We start from the raw sequence: 18,695 nt of genomic DNA, 5'->3' as shown, positions 1-18,695 counted from the left end.
AGGATCACAGTTTGCAGACAGCCTCAGCTGCTTAGTGAGGCTCTTTGCAACTCAGTGAGACCCTGTTTCAAAATAAGGAATAAAACATAGGGCTGGGGTTGCACCTCGGAGGTAGAATGCCTCTGGGTTCCTTCCCCAGTACCACAACTATAATGATTACATCAGAATTTTTTTTGTCACCTCTCAGTTAAATGAGCCCGATTTTGTGTTGAAGTGAATTAATATCAGACAGTGGCCACAAATATATATTTATTTTTTAAAATTTGTTTGCAGTACTGGGAGTTGAAACCAGGGGCATTCTACCGCTGAGCTATACCCCAAGCCCCATTTTTTATTCTTTATAAATCAGAGATTTAAGTACACTTTTCCCTACTCTTAAATTTTAGCATATCAAGTTAATACTTCATTAATTCAAAACACTGACTGAAGTAATTCTCTCCTTAAAAGTAATTCCCTAATGTATGTGAGGTACATCCACAAACATCAAAGTCAATCGCTAAGCCAAACATGAGAAAGAGGGAGGGGAAGGGAATGGGTGGGAAATGGGGAAGAGCTAAATGAGTGGTGTGTGCATGTATGCCTCTATCATCTTGTTCTACATTAAGATGTATGACTACAATTCACCAATAAAAAATAAATAAAATTAAAAAATTAAAAAGTATGCAGTTCATGTAGTTCTAGGTATATTAACTACAAAAACATTTTATTGACTTTTATGTATGATATTTATATTTCCAGTAAGAACATAAAACAAAAAAGCAAAATTTATTGTTAAAATAGTATGTCATTGAAGTATACTGTAAGTCATTACCTCTATAAGTAGCACATAAGCATGTAGGTGGGAAAGTAGGCGGTAGATGGGGATTAATCAACCTAGCAAATTACTTTCCTCATTGGGTAGAACACTTAAATATCATTTCTGTTTCATTGAATGTTTAAAAAACAACATACCCCATTAGAAGCCAAAACATCTTCTGTTTCTTCATCTTTGTGGCTGGCTTGAATTTCAAATGGATTCCCACCACTACAGTACTGCTCAAACAAGGTGACTGTTTTTGAAGAAGTTGAGACTGGCTGCTTACTAGGTGAAACTGATGGAGAACGAGACTGTTCCATGAATTTAAATTCCTAGACATTAAAAAAGGAGCCAAAAACCTTTTAGGAAAAATACAATTCAAGGCCGTAAGCATATTCCATCAATGTAAATGTAGAACAGAAAAAAATTCATGATTTTCAGGTTATACTCTTAAATCTTGCAAGCTGTCCGAAATCACAATCTTGGAAATACATCTTTAAATAATTTCCTAAGGACAACTCAGTTAATGATATCACTTAAGTCAGTATTATGTGCATCAAACTACTTTTGGCATACTTTAAGAAGATGCACAAAAGTTTTTCCAATAACTTAAAATATTTGGATATACAAATTTTAGTGTAGCAGCAAAAAGTCTTCATAATATAGAATTTAAGCCCATAAAATCAATTATTAAAAATGAATTAAGTCTAACACTTTACTTATGTATATACTTGTACCATTTAAGATATTCTGTAACAAAGAATGGGGAATTTATTTTCTTTGTTATGTTGATGTACATAAACTTTCATATATTTTTATTTATATATTAAGAAGCATACAACACAAAGACATATACTATATACAGGTTACATATATACAAATACATATACAGGTGATGTGTCTTCTACCCCTAGCTTGCTATTTAACCCTTTACATCTAATTGATTTTCTATATATTGTTGGGAATGTCACCTGTCATCTCTATGTCCCAATTTTCTCATATATAAAATAAGAGGACTGATCTAGATTGGGAAAATCAAAAGAGCCACAGTTAAAGAGTTGTAACAGCTCCATAGTTAAAGAGTTGTAACAGTTGGACAAATCACGGATCATCCAGATGAGGATACTGAGGCAGTCTGGAAGGATCCAGTGGAAAGTTTAAGATTACACAGATAGTTAGAGAAAAATTTCCATTTTAGGTAATATCTGAAATTCATTTGAATTATGATAGGCCTGATATTATCATTTTAATTTTTAAATATTCAAAGATATTCTTAATAGTTCTAATATTGCTTCTATTCTTCAATTCCTAAAAGGTACACTGGATTGTTAATACTTAAAAGATATTTGTGTACTTCTAAAAAATACTTTTATTGGTGCACTGTAATCTTATATCATGTACTTCAGAGAGATAGGGATATACGTGCACACAGTACTTGGTGAGCTTTCCCCCAGCTCCCTCCCCACACAGCCCTTCTCCATTCGTGATCTTGAGATTGGAATTAGTAGTTTTACATATGCACAAAACTTCAGCAGCAGTGTTTCCTTCATTGATTCTCCCTTAAAAAAGACCCATCATGATGTTTAAGAGTCATGCCATTATTTTTACAATTTTAAACAAAGGGTTAATATAGATTAATGACAATTTTTTAAAAATCCAAAAGAATATAGTTATGAGTAGTTTACAAGATAACTACTTTGAAGGAAATGTTTATCTGGATGGAAATGTTACAGTATGCCTCTAAAAAAAGTTGTATGATTCTATCAAGCATTCATGCAAAATTCACAAATAATTTGATGGCTTAAAAAAGTAAAGTAAAATTATTTAAATATATATTCTAAAATTAATGTCAAACTTAGAATTCTAAATGTTAAAAATTATCTTAATTATTTCAGAATTTGTAGATTCTACGTTAGCTTAATGTTAATTATGTTATTTTATTAGTGCTAACTAAAATTAATGTCAGTTTTGTTGTCTTTGGAGTACTATTTATTATTTATTTCAGTACCAGGATTGAACCCAGCCTCATTCTACCTCTGAGCTACACCCCAGCCCTTTTTATTTTTTATTTTGAAACAGAGTCTCACTGCATTGCTTAGAGTCTCACTAAACTGCGGAGGGTGGCCTCCAGCCAGCTCAGATTTCTGAGCTCCTCCTGTCTTAGCCTCCTAAGCGCTGGGATTATAGGTGCACACACCTCACCTAGATTCAAGTATTTATTAATAAACATGTTTCAGTGTTTTTTTAATATTTCCATATTAAGAATGCAATACAAAAGAAATATGTACATAACACTATTATACAATAAGAACATATAATTATATTATTATAATCATGTTTTATTTATTTATTTATTCATTTATTTATTTACTGGTATTAGAAATTGAGCCCCAGGGGCATTCTACCTCTGAGTTATACCCCCAGGCTTTTCTGTTTTTTATTTTTTCAAACAAAGTCTCACTAAGCTGTTTAGGGTCTTATTAAATTGTCGAGGCTGGCCTCAAACCTGCAATCTTCCTGTCTCAGCCTCCCAAGTTCTGGGATTACAAGTGTGTGCCAACACACCTGGCCTAACCATATATTCTTCACATTTATCCAGATTAAAAAGCTGCTTCAAGAAAGCCATTCCTTCCAAAGGCACTGTACTTTCAAACATGGATCAAAGCCCACATACTGCATTGTGTGTGTGTGTGTGTGTGTGTGTGTGTGTGTGTGTGTGTGTGTGTGGTACGGTACTGGGGACTAAACCCAGGAGTGTTCTACCTCCTACCCACATTCCTAGCACTTTTCAGTTTTTGTTTGTAATAGAGTTTCTCTAGGTTGCTGAGAGTATCACTAATTTGCTGAGGCTGGTCTCAAAACCATGACAATCTTGTCTCCGCTTCCTAAGTGCTGGGGTTACAGGTGTGCAACACCATGTCGGGCTTACTGCATTTTGATATCTGGCATTTGTAGAACATTTATCTGCACTGTGTTTCAATCAAAAGACAAATCAAACCCAACTAAAGATTTTTACAGATTGATTAATTTATAAAAATCTGAGGAATCCAATTAACTAATAAAAATTAAGAGTACTTATAAATGCCTCTTTTATTTCTGAAGCATTTTCTCATAATTGGCATATTTATGACTGGAGTATATTTTTAAACTATTAGTCCTTTTAAGAAATGAGAAATATTTTATATATGTAAGTAAGTATTTCTATTAAATAGGACCAAAATATGCCTGATTAACTTTCTGGAATACTTAAATATAGCAGTAGATTCTCTCCTGAATTCAAAAACAATATCATTATAGTTTCTTTTTAGGCAAAAGAATTTTCCTGAAGCATGTAAACTAAGTTTTACACATCCACAAAACGATCATTCTTGAACAGAGGCTTGCCATTATGATTTTCAAGGAAAGAAGGTATGGCGTTGTTCCTTAATTTGATTTTATAAATGCTTACATATGTCATTTTTGAAACTAAATAAAGAATGACTAAAAAACAAATTTCTTTGTTCTTAAGAAAAACTTACATGAAGTTGCAAGATGCTGAAATTTGACTTAACAGGACAAAGCTCCCAAGTCTCATTTTCTAAGAACATTCTCAGTTCATCAAGTCGTGTTCTTAAAAAAAGAAAATGCACACTCTAAAAGTAGGAAGGAAAGTGCACTGCACACAAGAATTGAGAAATAAAGTACAATATAATTATACATCTATCATCGTGATCACATCAACTTGGAGAATCCATTCAGATTAACACAGTAAGGATGAATGTTTATTTTTACTTCTTTTAAAAAAATTTTTTTGCAGTACTGGGGATGGAACCCAGGGACATTCTAACTCTGAGTTGTACCCTCGGCCCTATTTTTTTATTATTTACTTTGAAACAGGGTCTCACTGAGTTGCAGAGGGCCTCACTAAGTAGCTGAGGCATCCGTGAACCAGGATCCTCCAGTCTCAGCCTCCTGAATGCTGGGATTACAAGTGTGCGCCACCATGCCTGGCTTTATTTTTACTTCTTAATACCTTATCAGCCTTAACGGAAAAAGTCTCTCAAATATTTATTATGCTGAATATTTTTAATATATTGCAAAAATAATGAATGTGTGGAAAATGACATTTTTATTAATAAAAACATGTTACCAAATTATGTTCTTAAAATAACCTTAGCTAATCATATATCAATGCCAAAGCACAGAGAAATAATTTACAGATTATATGAGATCATAAATTCTAACATATGCTTTATGCTAAACAGCACAGATCTTAACCATACTTATTAAGCTACAATATTAAGATAATTATCACTCTCCAAAGACTTTAGCTCGATGCCTATCTCCACACAGCATTTACAAATTAAATTAGCAGGTAAGGCATCAAATGCCTGACAGTCCACTAATCACATGTCATACTGATCTTTCGTTAATACTATTGCTCTTGCTATCTATCCTGAATAATCAGGACATCATATACAAAATAACAACAACAAAAAAGCCTTGCTTCCAGTTGAATAAAGGGCCAGTGCCTGTTCTAGTCTATGACAAGCTGTTTCTATCATGCTAAAACAAAATTTGTTTTTAAATCCACAGATTCTAAAATAAAGAGGCAATAGAATCTATGAAAAGCAAGAACTGCTTCACATATTGGGGCTAACACACAAGAACTTAAAGATAATTATCTTTAAGAACTTAAACATAAAATAGAAACAAAGGAATAAAGACTAATAGAAATGAAAACTTCAGACAATTGTAATAATAAAAACAAACAAAAAAGAACAAAAGAGAACTCCTAGAACCAAATGATAGAAATACCTCCAATTAAAAACTGAATGATGGCCGGGCGTGGTGGCGCACGCTTGTAATCCCCGCGCTTGGGAGGCAGAGACAGGAGGATCGCGCAGGTTCGAAGCCAGCCGTGCTGGCTTAGGAGACCCTGTTTCCAAAAATAAAATAGGTCTGGGAGTGTAGTCCGGAGATAGATGGGCTTCCAGGAACCCCAGTACCACCAAAAAAAAAAAAAAAAAAAAAAAAAAAAACTGAATGATAAGTAAAAGAGCAGATTAAAGGTACCAGAAGACAGGATTATTAAACTTGAAAACTGAGCAATAGAAAATACCCAAACCAAGTTTAAAAAAATGGAAGAAACAGAAAATATTATGAGATATGTAAGATGGTCAAAAGATGTAATCACTAGGAATTCCTAAAAGTGACTGTGGCCAAATGCCTAACACCGTATACAAAAATTAACTAAGATGGATCAAGATCTAACGTAAGAATTGAAACTATAAAACTTTACAACTCAACAATAAAAAGATCAAGAACCCAATTAAAAATGGGCAAAAGCTTTTCATACACATTTCTGGAAAGAAGATATACAAACTGAAACATAACATCTTTAGTCATTAGGGAAATGCAAATTCAAGCCATAATAAGATACATTTGCACCTAGCAGAATAGCTAAGATAAAAAAGAAAATAAATATTGCCATGGTTTTGGAATAAACAATAATAGTGGAATGTAAAAAGTGTAACTACTTTAGAAAAAGTAGCTTGGTAGTTCTTCAAAACATTAAACCCAGAGCTGCGCGTGGTGCCACAGGCTTGTAACCCAGGTAGGCTGGGGGGCTGCGGTAGGCCAATCACAGATTCAAGGACAGCCTCAGCCAGGAGAGACTCCCATCAACCCAGGAAGGGGAGGGGAACGGGAAAGGGAAGGGAGAAAGGGAGGGAGGTGGGTTGTCACAGAGCTCAAGCAATTCCAGTCTGTATTAGTTTTCTTTAACAAATTATCATAAACTGAGTGGCTTAAACAAGGGAAATGAACTGTCTCAGAGTTCTGGGGGCCCAATGTCCAAACTCAGTATCACTGAGCTGAGTCCAGGTCCTGGGAGGGCTGGTAGCTGCTGGCATTTCTACACTTGTGGCCACTGCACTTCAGCCTCTGGCTCAGGTTGCACACCACCGCCTCTAGGTGTCGCTTTTCCTGGTGTCTGTAAAATCCCTCTGCTTTCCTTTTACCTGTGACAGCACTGGGGACTCATCCAGAAAACACAGAATCATTCAAACAAACTTCCTTTTTTGTGTGCTGGGGTAGAACCCAAGGGCCTTGTACATACTAAGCCTACACTCAACTTGAATTATCCCCATAATTCCCTTTCTCTTTCTCTCCCCCCTCTCTTTCTTCTTCCTCCTCCTCCTCCTCTTCTCTCCACCCCCGTTTTGTTTTTCACTTTTTTGCTGATATTGGGAAATGAATCCATGGCCTCACACATCCTAAACATGTATTCTACCAGTGAACTATAGATACCCTGAGCACTTTGTCACAAAATTCTTAACAATCAGACCCATGGACACTTCTTCTACATTAAGTTAACATTTACAGTGTCTAGAGATTCAGGCCTGATATCTTTATACATATGCTTAGCAGGAAGAGTATTATTTTTTCAACCTACCACACCTTTTAAAAGAATATATTTAAGATACAATCAATTATAAAGAGAAATTTATCTTCCTAAAAAGACGCAATTTCTCCCTTCTTCTTACATTATAGTCAATGTACCTTTAAGGTTCTTTAAAACACTATAACTTTGATTTTTATAATAATTCAAGTAATTTTATTAAATAGAATGCTTTAACAATTATACACTTTCCATAATTTCTATGTTATTATTGTTTAAATTAGATTATTTGTGTTTTATGAAATTTTATATCACCCAGAAGAATGATAGCTTGGGTGTATACAAACATAGTACATAAACAAAAAATTTGGAGGTAAATAAAATTTGTAATTTTGAAAGATTAAAAACTCACAATGTAGCCAGGTGTGTTGGCGCAGGCTTGTAATCTCAGCATGGGAGGCTTAGATGGGAGGATCATGGTTCGCAGACAGCCTCAACTACTACTTAGTGAGGCCCTTTGCAACTCAGTGAGACCCTGTTTCAAAATAAAGAATAAAAAACAGGGCTGGGGTGTAGCTCAGAGGTAGAATCCCCCTGGGTTCTATCCCCAGTCCTGAAAAAAAAAAAAAAACCCAAAACCTCACAATGAGATTGTTTCCTCAAATATCCATAAAATTTTTGCCTAGAAAAAGATAACGGCATGCAAATATTTATAACTACCATGAATAAACAAAATAAATATTTCTTGAGAAAGTAAAATACCACTCTTTTCTCTTTTCACCTTTTTATTATACCTACATCTTTAAACTAATAACCTAAATGGATTGAAAGTAAGAAACATTTAGTTCAAGGCTTTTTTTTCTTTCTCAATATCTCAGTAAACACTCATCAAATGAATTATATACACATTTAAATGTTTTTATAAAGAAAATTAAAACACAATTGATCTATATTTCTTCAATTTTCATATAGTTTTTCAGTCTTTATGTAGTAAAATTTAGAGTAAATCTGGATTTAGTAGATTTAGATTCATTACTGGTTATTACAATTTTAGTCAAATCAACATATGTACACTGAAAACATTTCTAAACTGCCTGTCAAGTTAATTTTGCTTCATAAAGAAACAATGTACTTTAGAACACCCTGATGGTGGGTGCCAATGTTAGCAAGTGGCTTTCACTTAATTTTCTAAATGGCAACCTTAGAAAAAGAAGATCTCTCAGTATATAAGGATTAAGCTGTTTAAACACTGGAAAAAGTAGATACTAAAAATAATTAAATCTTTCTTTTTAACCTGTCCCAATTTTTATAATATGCAATGTAGCAAGAAAAAATTAAGGTGTGTAGGCAATCCTTACAGAGACCTTTGTTATTATTTATTTATTATTTTTTGCGATACTAAAGATGAAACCCAGGAACATTCTACCTTCAAGCTACACCCCCAGTCCTATTTTTTTTTTTTTATTCTTTATTTTTGAAGCAGGGTCTCACTGAGTTGCAAAGGGCCTTACTAAGTAGCTGAGGCTGTCCTCGAACCACAATCCTGTATCAGCCGCCCAAATGTTGGATTACAAGTGTATGCCACCATGCCCAGCTGAGACCTTTTAATCCAACCAGCTCAGTTTACAACTGATGGAATCAGGGCTCACAGAGGTGAAATGTTTTACCCAGTATCAGAGAGCTGGTGAGCATCAAAACATGGGACAGGAACCCCAGTCTACTATCATCCAATCCCGCGCTGCTTCTAAAGTACAGTACAGCCTCATCAGTGAGAAACAAGACTCACAAATGTTTCTTCAAGTTCTTTAAAATGTTGAGTGTTTTGGAATATTAATTAATTTCAGATTACTCTAAGTTCACGGAGGTGAACTTCTGTGAGGAATCTCCTTCATGGTCAGAGTCTAGAACAAAATGCCCATACCTGATGGCCACTGAGCACAGATACTGGGGTTAATAAGTAAAGTAGGATGCAGAATGGAGGCCACTACAAGAAGCAGTAGATTTACACTGCCCAAGCATCCAAAGGGTCTTGCAGTTGTCTTGCTAGGTATAAAGCCATCCCTGGGGAACTGGCATCTGTTATGCTCTGGGAGGCACTGGGAAATGAGGTTCTGGCTCCACTGTGGTTCCTTTCAGTCTCCATTTGGAACTGAAAGGCCTTCCCTCATCTATGTTTATAGGCTAGGCCATCTCTTTTAGCATGAAAAGGTATAAATAAAAGGGTTTTATGTTATTCCTGTTAACAGTTTCCAGAGATTTATTAAAATAATGTTTTTATAAATACTTTCTTCATTTGGACTATGAAACCCAATGGCTCTGCTTTGGTGAAGGTTAAACTTAAATCTTCTTTCGCCGGACGTGGTGGCGCACATTCGTAATCCCAGCATTCGAGAAGCTGAGACCAGAGGATCACGGTTCGCGGACAGCCTCAGCTAGTTAGTGAGGCCCTCTGCAACTCAGTGAGACCTGGTTTCAAAATGAAGAATAAAAAATAGGGCAGGGGGTGTAGCTCGGAGGTCGAATGCCCCTGGGTTCCATCACCAGACCCCCCCAAAAAAATTAAATAATCTTTCAAAACAATTTACTTAATAGTTTATAATTAGCACAGAAAAATCATTTATAGATATATTTAATTATTCATTCATCAATAGTGTGATACCCAATAATCTCTCTATTGACCTGGCATATATTACTGTGAGCAAGCATTGACTGAATGAAGAAAGAAAGTGGAATTTAAAATCCCCTTTCTGATACCAAGTAACAACAACAAAATAAAAATATGGCTGTAAAAAGTACAAGTTCAAAACAAAAAGTAAGATAAAATTCAATTCTAGTGACAAAAAGCATGTAAGAGACAAAGCTCGGCCCTCGCTTTTACCAAGAGAGGTCTAATGAATGCAAGTCCTCCCCTTTCTCATAAAATCACACTGCTATATGCGAATATTCTTTCTCACGTTCCCCCACCATTGCTGGCTATCCTTTTCAAAGTCAGCAGTGATGGTTTAACAAAACAATGCAATACACAACCATGCCCTTTCTTTTTTAATATACTTGTATTGGTGCACTGTAACGATACAGCCTAATAAGGTTCAGAGTGCTAGAATCAGACATGAACACAGCACGTGGTATCTCCTGTGCCCCACACTGCTCCTCCCTCCCCACACATATTACTGAGATTAGTATCGAGAGCGTCATACATGTACACAGCATTATTTGAACTGTTTTCTTCATCAAGACTCCCTTTACCTCTCCTCTCCTCCCTCCCCAAATCCCCTTGCACTATGCTGCTATTCTACTAATTTATGTGAAGTTCCTCCTGTTTCCAAACTTCTCTCTAGCTTCCACACAGGGGAGAAAACATACAACTCCCCACTTTCTGACAGTGGCTAAGCATTATTTAGCATATTCTCTGTGTTCCATCCATTTTCCTTCAAATGACATAATTTTGTTCTTTACGGCTGAGTAAAGTTCCATTGTGATGTATATGCCACCGTTTCATAATCCACTCACTTACTGAAGGACATCTAGGCTGGTTCTATAATTTGGCTGTTGTAAAATGTGCTGCTATAAACACAGCTTACAGCTGGGCCAGGTGGGAGCACGCCTATAATCCCAATACTCTGGAGCCTGAGACAGGAGGATCACAGATTGGAGGCCAGTCTCAGCAATTTAAAGAAACCCTGTCTCAAAAATAAAAAAGGGGGAGACTGGAGTTGTAGCTTAGAGATAAAATAGCCCTGGGTTCAATTCCCAGTACAAAAAATATGGATATGCAAAGATTTCTATGATATTTTAACTTCAATGCCTTTGGAATGATACCCAGAAGTAGTAGAGCTGGGTCATATGGAGGTTCTACTTTCAGTTTCTGAGAACCTCCACACTATAGTCTACATAGTGGCTGTACTAATTTAAAAGCCCACCAATAGTGTTTAAGGGTTCATTTTCCCCCACATCTTTGCTAGTACTTATTACTGTTTGTATTCTTGATGATTGCCATTCTAACTGGAATTAGATGGAATCTCAGTATAGTTTTGATTTGACTTTCCTGAGTGTGAATGATATTGAACAAAGACATTTATTTGTTGACCTTTTATTTTTTAGTTTTTTGCGGGTCTGGGGATGGAACCCAGGGGCATTCGACCTCCAAGCTACACCCCCTGCTTTTTTTTTATTCTTCATTTTGAAACAGGGTCTCACTGAGTTGCAGATGGCTTCACTAGGTAGCTGAGGCTTCTCGCGCCTCTCGAATGCTGGGATTATAAGTGATTACTTATTACTCCCACCATGCCCGGCATTTGTTGGCTATTTGTATTTCTTCTTTTGAGAAGTATCACTGCCCTTTTAGATATCTTCTTACTTCTTCTTCTTTTTTTTTTTTTTAATAGTACTGGGGTTCCTGGAAGCCCTTCTACCTCCGGGCTACACTCCCAGACCTATTTTTACATTTTTATTTTGGAAACAGGGTCTCCGAAACCAGTACGCGCGGCTGGCTTCGAACCTGCGCATCCTCCTGTCTCTGCTTCCAAGTGCAGGGATTACAAGCCTGCGCCACCACGCCCGGCTATCTTCTTACTTCTACAAAACAGATGCTTTGAAACACACACACACACACACACACACACACACACACACTCATACAAAATACTGCTTTTGCTGACCTAACTTCCATACTAGTCACACAATTCATATGCAGGCATGAAACAGTGGCCAAATTCTTTTGGTGAACCTTGGTGTAATGATCATCTTTTACCCACAAATATATTAATTCAATAGTTTAACTTTGAGCCCTCCCAAGTCATAAAATATTTTAAATACATAATGAGAAGATTTTATCCTATTTTTGGCGAAATAACTTTAACTATTCTAAAGGAGTTGCAAAGAATATACTCATTCAAGTTCAAAAGTAATTATCTTAAATCAATTAATGCTAGAAAAGTAAGCAATAGGAAAAATATTCCCATTTACCTAAATTTATTAATAATTTATTAGTTTTTACCTGTGGTAGTTCTTGAAATAATTAACACTTTGTTTTCTAATAGACTCTTGCAAAACTTCAGACTTGCTACCACAAAATTCTTCCCCAACTTGCATCAACCTAATTGAAGAGAAAGGTTTATGTAAACTTCAGCAACATCATTACAGAGAAAAAAATTCCAGACTCTCTTTATTCAAAGATAATGAATCATAAAAACTTGGATGCTTGAAAAAATTCTAAAGATCACAAATCCATAATGTGTTATAAACATCCAAAGGGCAGAAATATTTAAACACATTCACCCACAAACCCAGCAGCAATTAGTTATGAATGTACAATTATCTTCATTTCCATGAAGAAGTTGTACAAAACACATTAATTCATGGTTTCATTATCACGGTTGAAAGAAACTAAAAAATAAGACAAAAGCTCAAACACTACCTGCTGATTATATCCAAAACAAAGATGAAATCATCATATTTGAATATAGACAAATCAGTTCCAAGCAAATAAGTTTTGACTTTTAGCTGAACGTCCTATAAAACAAAAGAAACAAAACAAAAAATTCAGGAAACACAAATATAGAAATTAAGTTCTTATAACTATTTATTATAAATTAAAATGAGACAGAGATATATCTTAAAGTGATAAGCAATATCTCTTTAGGCCAAATGCTAATATCCTAAGGGCAATATAACAGAGAATATCTCATACAAAATAGGAAGAGCCAGAATCATCACTACAATTTAACACACTTCTATAAAATTTTATCCAATGTAAAACACATGCACACACACTCAACGATAATATCTTTATAATAGATATAAGGACAAAAATCATCATTTAAAATATTTATGGCTTTAGTTGGTTAGAAATCCCAAAGTAATCAGTTCAAAAATTAATAACTAACCGAGTGTGGTGGTGCCCGTTTGTAATCCCAGTACTTGGGAGGCTGAGACAGAAGGATCTTGCAGGTTCGAAGCCAGCTTCAGCAGCTCAATGAGACTGTGTTTCCAAATAAAATATAAAATAGGTCTGGGGGTGTAGCCCAGAGGTAGAAAGCCCCTGGGTTTTATCCCCAGTACCACACACACACAAAAAAAAAAACTATGTGAAGCCATTAAATACAAGATAATATATAAATTGTGCATAATGAGACTGGATGGTGGACTAACTCGTAAAGGGATATCAGTTTTTTCCAAATGTGTAGCCTCAATGAAATTCAACCAAAATCACAACAAAGATATTTTTGAAGTTATTCTAAAAATTCAGCTAGAATAATAAAAGGTAACAAATGCTTTTTAAAAAATAAAGCCTTGTGAAGATGGAGTAAAAGTTATGAGTAATTTTGGGAGACATATATTACCAATATTAAATATATTAAAATTATGTAAGATAAAAGAATACCAGCAGTAAAACTATATAAAAATAAACAAAGATAAAATAACTCAGAGACAGTGCACAATATATATTATATAAAGCACATAATGGCTTTAACAAACAGTAGTAAAAACTTCAGTTTTCTGGTTATTTACTTGGTGTACAGCTAAGAACTGCGCATACTGTCTATGGATAACAACAGCCCTACTGAGCAGCTACTTATGATCCTTCCAGAAAAAGAGACTCAGAGGTCAAGCAATCGCCTAAGCACAAGTACCCGGCGAATAACAAAGCTAGCCTTGAATCCAGGTCTATTTTCCTTGTAAGTTTCCTTTTCAAATTGTACCTTGCAACAAATAAAGAGGGTAATAGAATGATAAAGTGAACAGTGAAGGAAAAACAAACTAAACTTAATAGGGAAAAAACTGTATTTTTAGCCAGACATGATGCCACAGGCAGGTAATCCCAGCTCCTTGAGATTCTCAGGCTAAAGGACCAAAAGTTCAAGGCCAGCCTGGGAAACTGAGCAAAACCATGTCTCAAAATAAAATATAAAAAGGCTGGAAATATAGATCAGTGATAGAGCACTCCTGGGTTCAATCCATAGTACTGTATAAACAAAACTTTCTTCATATCAAACATCAGAAGAAATATAAAATGGATTAAAATGTATATATTCAATAGAGTAAAAATAAGAAATTATAAATTCAATGAATGAAGCAAAAATATTTCCTGAGCATCTATTTAAATATTCTAGGTAGTAATCTAAGTATCAGGAATACAGCAATTACTATTAAATTTAGGTGAATATTTTAATTAATATTTAGCTGAGCTTTACATGAGAAAGAATTTCTAAAGAATAAAGGTAGCATATGAACCTACAAAAGAACAAGGTCAATAGTCTGACATCATAAAAACAGTAGCCAACTGCACATTGGAAATAAGTAAAAAAGACACTGATACCGCTCATTACAAGTCATTCAGAATTACATACAGAGAAGGTAAAGTGATTATTAGCATTTAGCATCAATCAAAATGGAACTGAAATATAATAAGCAAAAGCTGTTAGAAATAAAAGAAACTCTGACAAAACTGCAATCCTTCTGGAAGGTTAAAGCTCCTCCTTCAGAATTATACATATCAAGAAAAATAATGTGGATTAGAATAATACAATTAACAAGCTTGATCTAATATATAGATAGAAGCTAATTCCCAACACAAAGGGAAAAACATAAGTAATTTTCAATGTTGCAAGAATTTTAAAAGTGGAGGGCACACTAGGATGTAAAGAAAATCTCAAAAGTAAAATAAACCTACAATTGTACAATCCTAATTCTCTATAGTAAAAGTGAAATTAGCAAATACCTTTAAACTCATTTTTCTTATATCAATGTTTTTTAAAATGTTAAAAAAAATTGTGGAAGGTCAACAATTTCATGTGGTTGGATTTGTATATTCCAGGAAGTCGAGGGCCCTGGGTGAATGACCACTGTCCTGGGCAGTCCTGTGTGCACAGATATTTCTGAGCTCTATTGTCATAGTACCTATAATCTAAAAAAAAAATCTATTTATTCAAGTTCATTTAAAAGCATCTAAAATATGAATCCTAATCAGAGTAACAGGGCTCCTAGAAATTATAAAGATTATGATGCCTCAGGTCAAAATTATTTCCATTCTGACACACTACACACAAACTATCCAAGGTCAAAATAAATATCCATTGTTACTCTGTCCTTTTAATGACCTCCACCATATTTATATTGTGTTTTGTCCTATTTGTCTAAATTGAGATCAAAATCCAAACAATGAAGGTAACTGTGAGAGTCAAAAGATGAATTACATACAGCAAATAGATAAATATATTGAAGATAATGGAAATTGTGTTTTCTAATGGAATAGGGTGGGGAAACGAAAGAATAAGCCCTATCTTGGACTGAAACTAGATTTATCAGTGTGAATTTATGTTTTCAGTGTATATAAATATATATAAAATTAAAAGTATACAACACAACACTATGGGTATGTATATACCTCTACGTATATACATATATGTGTGTGTGTGTGTGTGTGTATACACACACACACACACACACACACACACACACACACACATTTCCTAGTCTTTTCATGGAGAAGCCCTGGACCAGTGACCCCCCCACACACACCTGCCAGGAGCAAGATGCACAGTTAAAAATAGCCAAATATTGGTTTCTAAATACTATTCCCCACCAAAAATAAATAAATAAATCAGGGATCAAGCAGGAAGGTACAAAATGAATCTAGAAAATTTTGTACGATGAAGTAAGAAAGTCCCTGAATAATGGTGAAGGAATGTAAGACACAAAAGCTAGCTTAACAGGCTCTTTGAATAAGCAAATTTGTTGCAATATATCCATAAAACATAAAAGAAATAAAGAAAGTGACAAACTTTATAATCAGTTATGTATGTGGGTACATATGCATATAATTATATATGTTACATATTACTCCACCCTGATATTATAATGCATATGTAACTGGAGAGAAAGCTCTCTCTCTCTCTCTCTAGATTCTAATCTAGGGATTCTAGGGATTCTGGAGATTTCCCTAGATTCTCCTTCCTAGACCAAAATGTCAGTTATTAAATGTTGAAGGCATAAACATTCTTTTAAAAATCATGATTTGATAGCCATTTGATAGCCGGGCATGGTGGCACATGCTTGTAATCCCTGCATTTGGGAGGCAGAGACAGGAGGATCGCGCAGGTTTGAAGCCAGCCTCGCTGGCTTAAGAGACCCTGTTTCCAAATAAAAAACATTAAACATGTCTGGGAGTGTAGCCCAGACGTAGGGTTTCAGTACCACCAAAACGAAAAAATCATGATTTGATAATCATCCAAATAAAAATAATCCAACTAAGAAACGTAACTAGATATTAAACTAGTGGGTGATAACAGAGCATCCAAATACTAAAAGAATGAGAATTAGCTTTGGATATTATTAAATAACATGTCAGTTGTCATAATAGCAAAATAATAATTCAAATAAAACATCCGTAGAAATTAGATCTATTCGGAAACTAAGAAACTCTTATTTCATTAAATAATCAGTACAAGACTTCTCTTTCCTTTAAACATAATACTCAGGGAAAAAAGTGGGCCAAACCCAATATTAATGGTAAATTTAAAAACTAAGTTTAATATGGTCATATTAGAAAATATAAAGTCAAAGTTCTTAGAATTACCAGAAAAATCTTTTAAGTATTAAATTGCAAATTAAAATAGTATTTCCAATATAAAAGTTATCAAAAATTAGAAGAACACCAAATTATAAATATTAGGAGATTTTCAAGGAAATTTATGTTTATAGGATATAATTCCTAAATAATTTTTTTTTTTTTTTTGGTGGTACTGGGGTTCCTGGAAGCCCTTCTACCTCCGGGCTACACTCCCAGACCTATTTTTACATTTTCATTTTGGAAACAGGGTCTCCTAAGCCAGCGCACGCGGCTGACTTCGAACCTGCGCGATCCTCCTGTCTCTGCCTCCCAAGCGCCGGGATTACAAGCGTGTGCCACCACGCCCGGCTGTAATTCCTAAATAATTTTTAAAAGAAAACTCATAAAAGATGGTCAAACTAAAAATTAGATTCCTTAGAAAAATCAAAAATATATTTTAGAAAGCTATTAACAGGGTCAAAAAGTCTCTATGGTTTTCTAATGTTCCAAGAAGTTCTAAAAGAACAGTTACTCTCAAAGAAATGACTTTGTTCTACAAAATACCAAAATTTAACAATTAAAATATTATCTGACTACAACAATTGAACCACTAACCTGAAAAAAGGAAAAAAAGCTTTTAATGACACTGCTTTGTCTGAAAATGTCTGACCCACCCCAAATTCCTACTGAAACCCCAAGCCCAAGAGGAAATGAGGCCTTGCTGAGGGGTAGGCGTGGAGTGTGGATCCCTCACAGATCAGTGCTCAGCCTGAAGGACAGCCCTTCCTTTCCACAGATCAATTAGCCAGAAGGCACCATCAATGAAAGAGGAAACAGGGCCACACACCAAACCCACCAGTACACCTCCATCTTAAACTTCTGCTCTCTAGAACTTTGAGGGAAAAAAATGTTTGTTGTTTCTAAACTCTACAGTTTAAGATATTTTGTTATAGCTACCCAAGTAGACTAAAACAGTTATCTTCAGCAAATAGCAGGTAAGATTCTCTCAAAGCATAAAATTCATTTAAAAAAAATTTCATTCTATACTAGATTCAGATCTTCATATGACACCTACTTACTCTTTTCCTAAAATTATAAGAAAAGAAATTAAGAAAGCACAAGTAAACAAACAGAAAACCTTAATAAACAAAGTATGTATTTAAGAAAACATAAGTAAGTTTTTTAGAACTCTAAAAGCTAAAATATAATCAAATACATGAATATTTTCAGACTTTTTCTACTTGTAGTACAATATAATTACCAACTAAATTACAGAAAATAATTAAGTGACAGTTTTGCTTAAAAAAAGAACGTGATTAAATCTGCAAAGAATACAAATATAGAAAGTTTTTTTTTTTTTTTTTTTTTTGGTGGTACTGGGGTTCCTGGAAGCCCTTCTTCCTCCGGGCTACACTCCCAGACCTATTTTATATTTTTGAAACAGGGTCTCTTACGCCAGCACGGCTGGCTTCGAACCTGCGCGATCCTCCTGTCTCCGCCTCCCAAGCGCGGGGATTACAAGCGTGCGCCACCACGCCCAGCAATATAGAAAGTTTTTAAACTAGATTTTTAAAACAATTTTGACATTAAGATTTCTATTGCTTCTGCGAAAAAATAATAAAAACACTCAAACCTGCCATATTCGTGTAAGTCCATGTTCTAATTTCTTTTTTACGTAGCCACGATCAAAATTTGTTTCTTCTGTACCCATCATATTACTTCCTTCTGAAAGTCAAAGATGGTATACATTTTAGATTTAATTCGACATGTTATTTTTCAAATAATTTCCATTTGATGCCTCACTTTTGTGAGCTTACATAAGATATAAAACATGTTGAATATTTACATACTGAACATCAAAAAATAGGTATTAGGACTAAACCCATTAGGTAAGATTATCTTAGCAGTCAAATGCTAACTACACCTAAGACCTCAGTCCATATGTGATGACCGGGGCTGGGTTCCCA

At 34.8% G+C, this 18,695-nt stretch overlaps 1 protein-coding gene across 1 annotated transcript in view; it reads right to left on the bottom strand.

Annotated features, from left to right (window-relative positions):
- VPS50 (VPS50 subunit of EARP/GARPII complex) overlaps positions 1–18,695 on the bottom strand; it is a gene marked incomplete at both ends in the record, with an annotated part of 117,477 nt that overhangs the window by 37,309 nt on the left and 61,473 nt on the right. The window contains 5 exons of the mRNA XM_080700953.1: positions 952–1,128; positions 4,315–4,405; positions 12,175–12,273; positions 12,595–12,689; positions 18,362–18,453. Of these exons, the coding sequence (XP_080557079.1) occupies positions 952–1,128; positions 4,315–4,405; positions 12,175–12,273; positions 12,595–12,689; positions 18,362–18,453 (554 nt within the window). The remainder of the gene's footprint in view (positions 1–951; positions 1,129–4,314; positions 4,406–12,174; positions 12,274–12,594; positions 12,690–18,361; positions 18,454–18,695) is intronic.

The sequence above is a fragment of the Muscardinus avellanarius genome (assembly GCF_963383645.1).
Source record: "Muscardinus avellanarius genome assembly, chromosome: 9".
NCBI lineage: Eukaryota > Metazoa > Chordata > Mammalia > Rodentia > Gliridae > Muscardinus > Muscardinus avellanarius.
The sequence above is the reverse complement of the archived record's forward strand: the minus strand, read 5'-3'. Positions and strand labels throughout refer to the sequence as shown.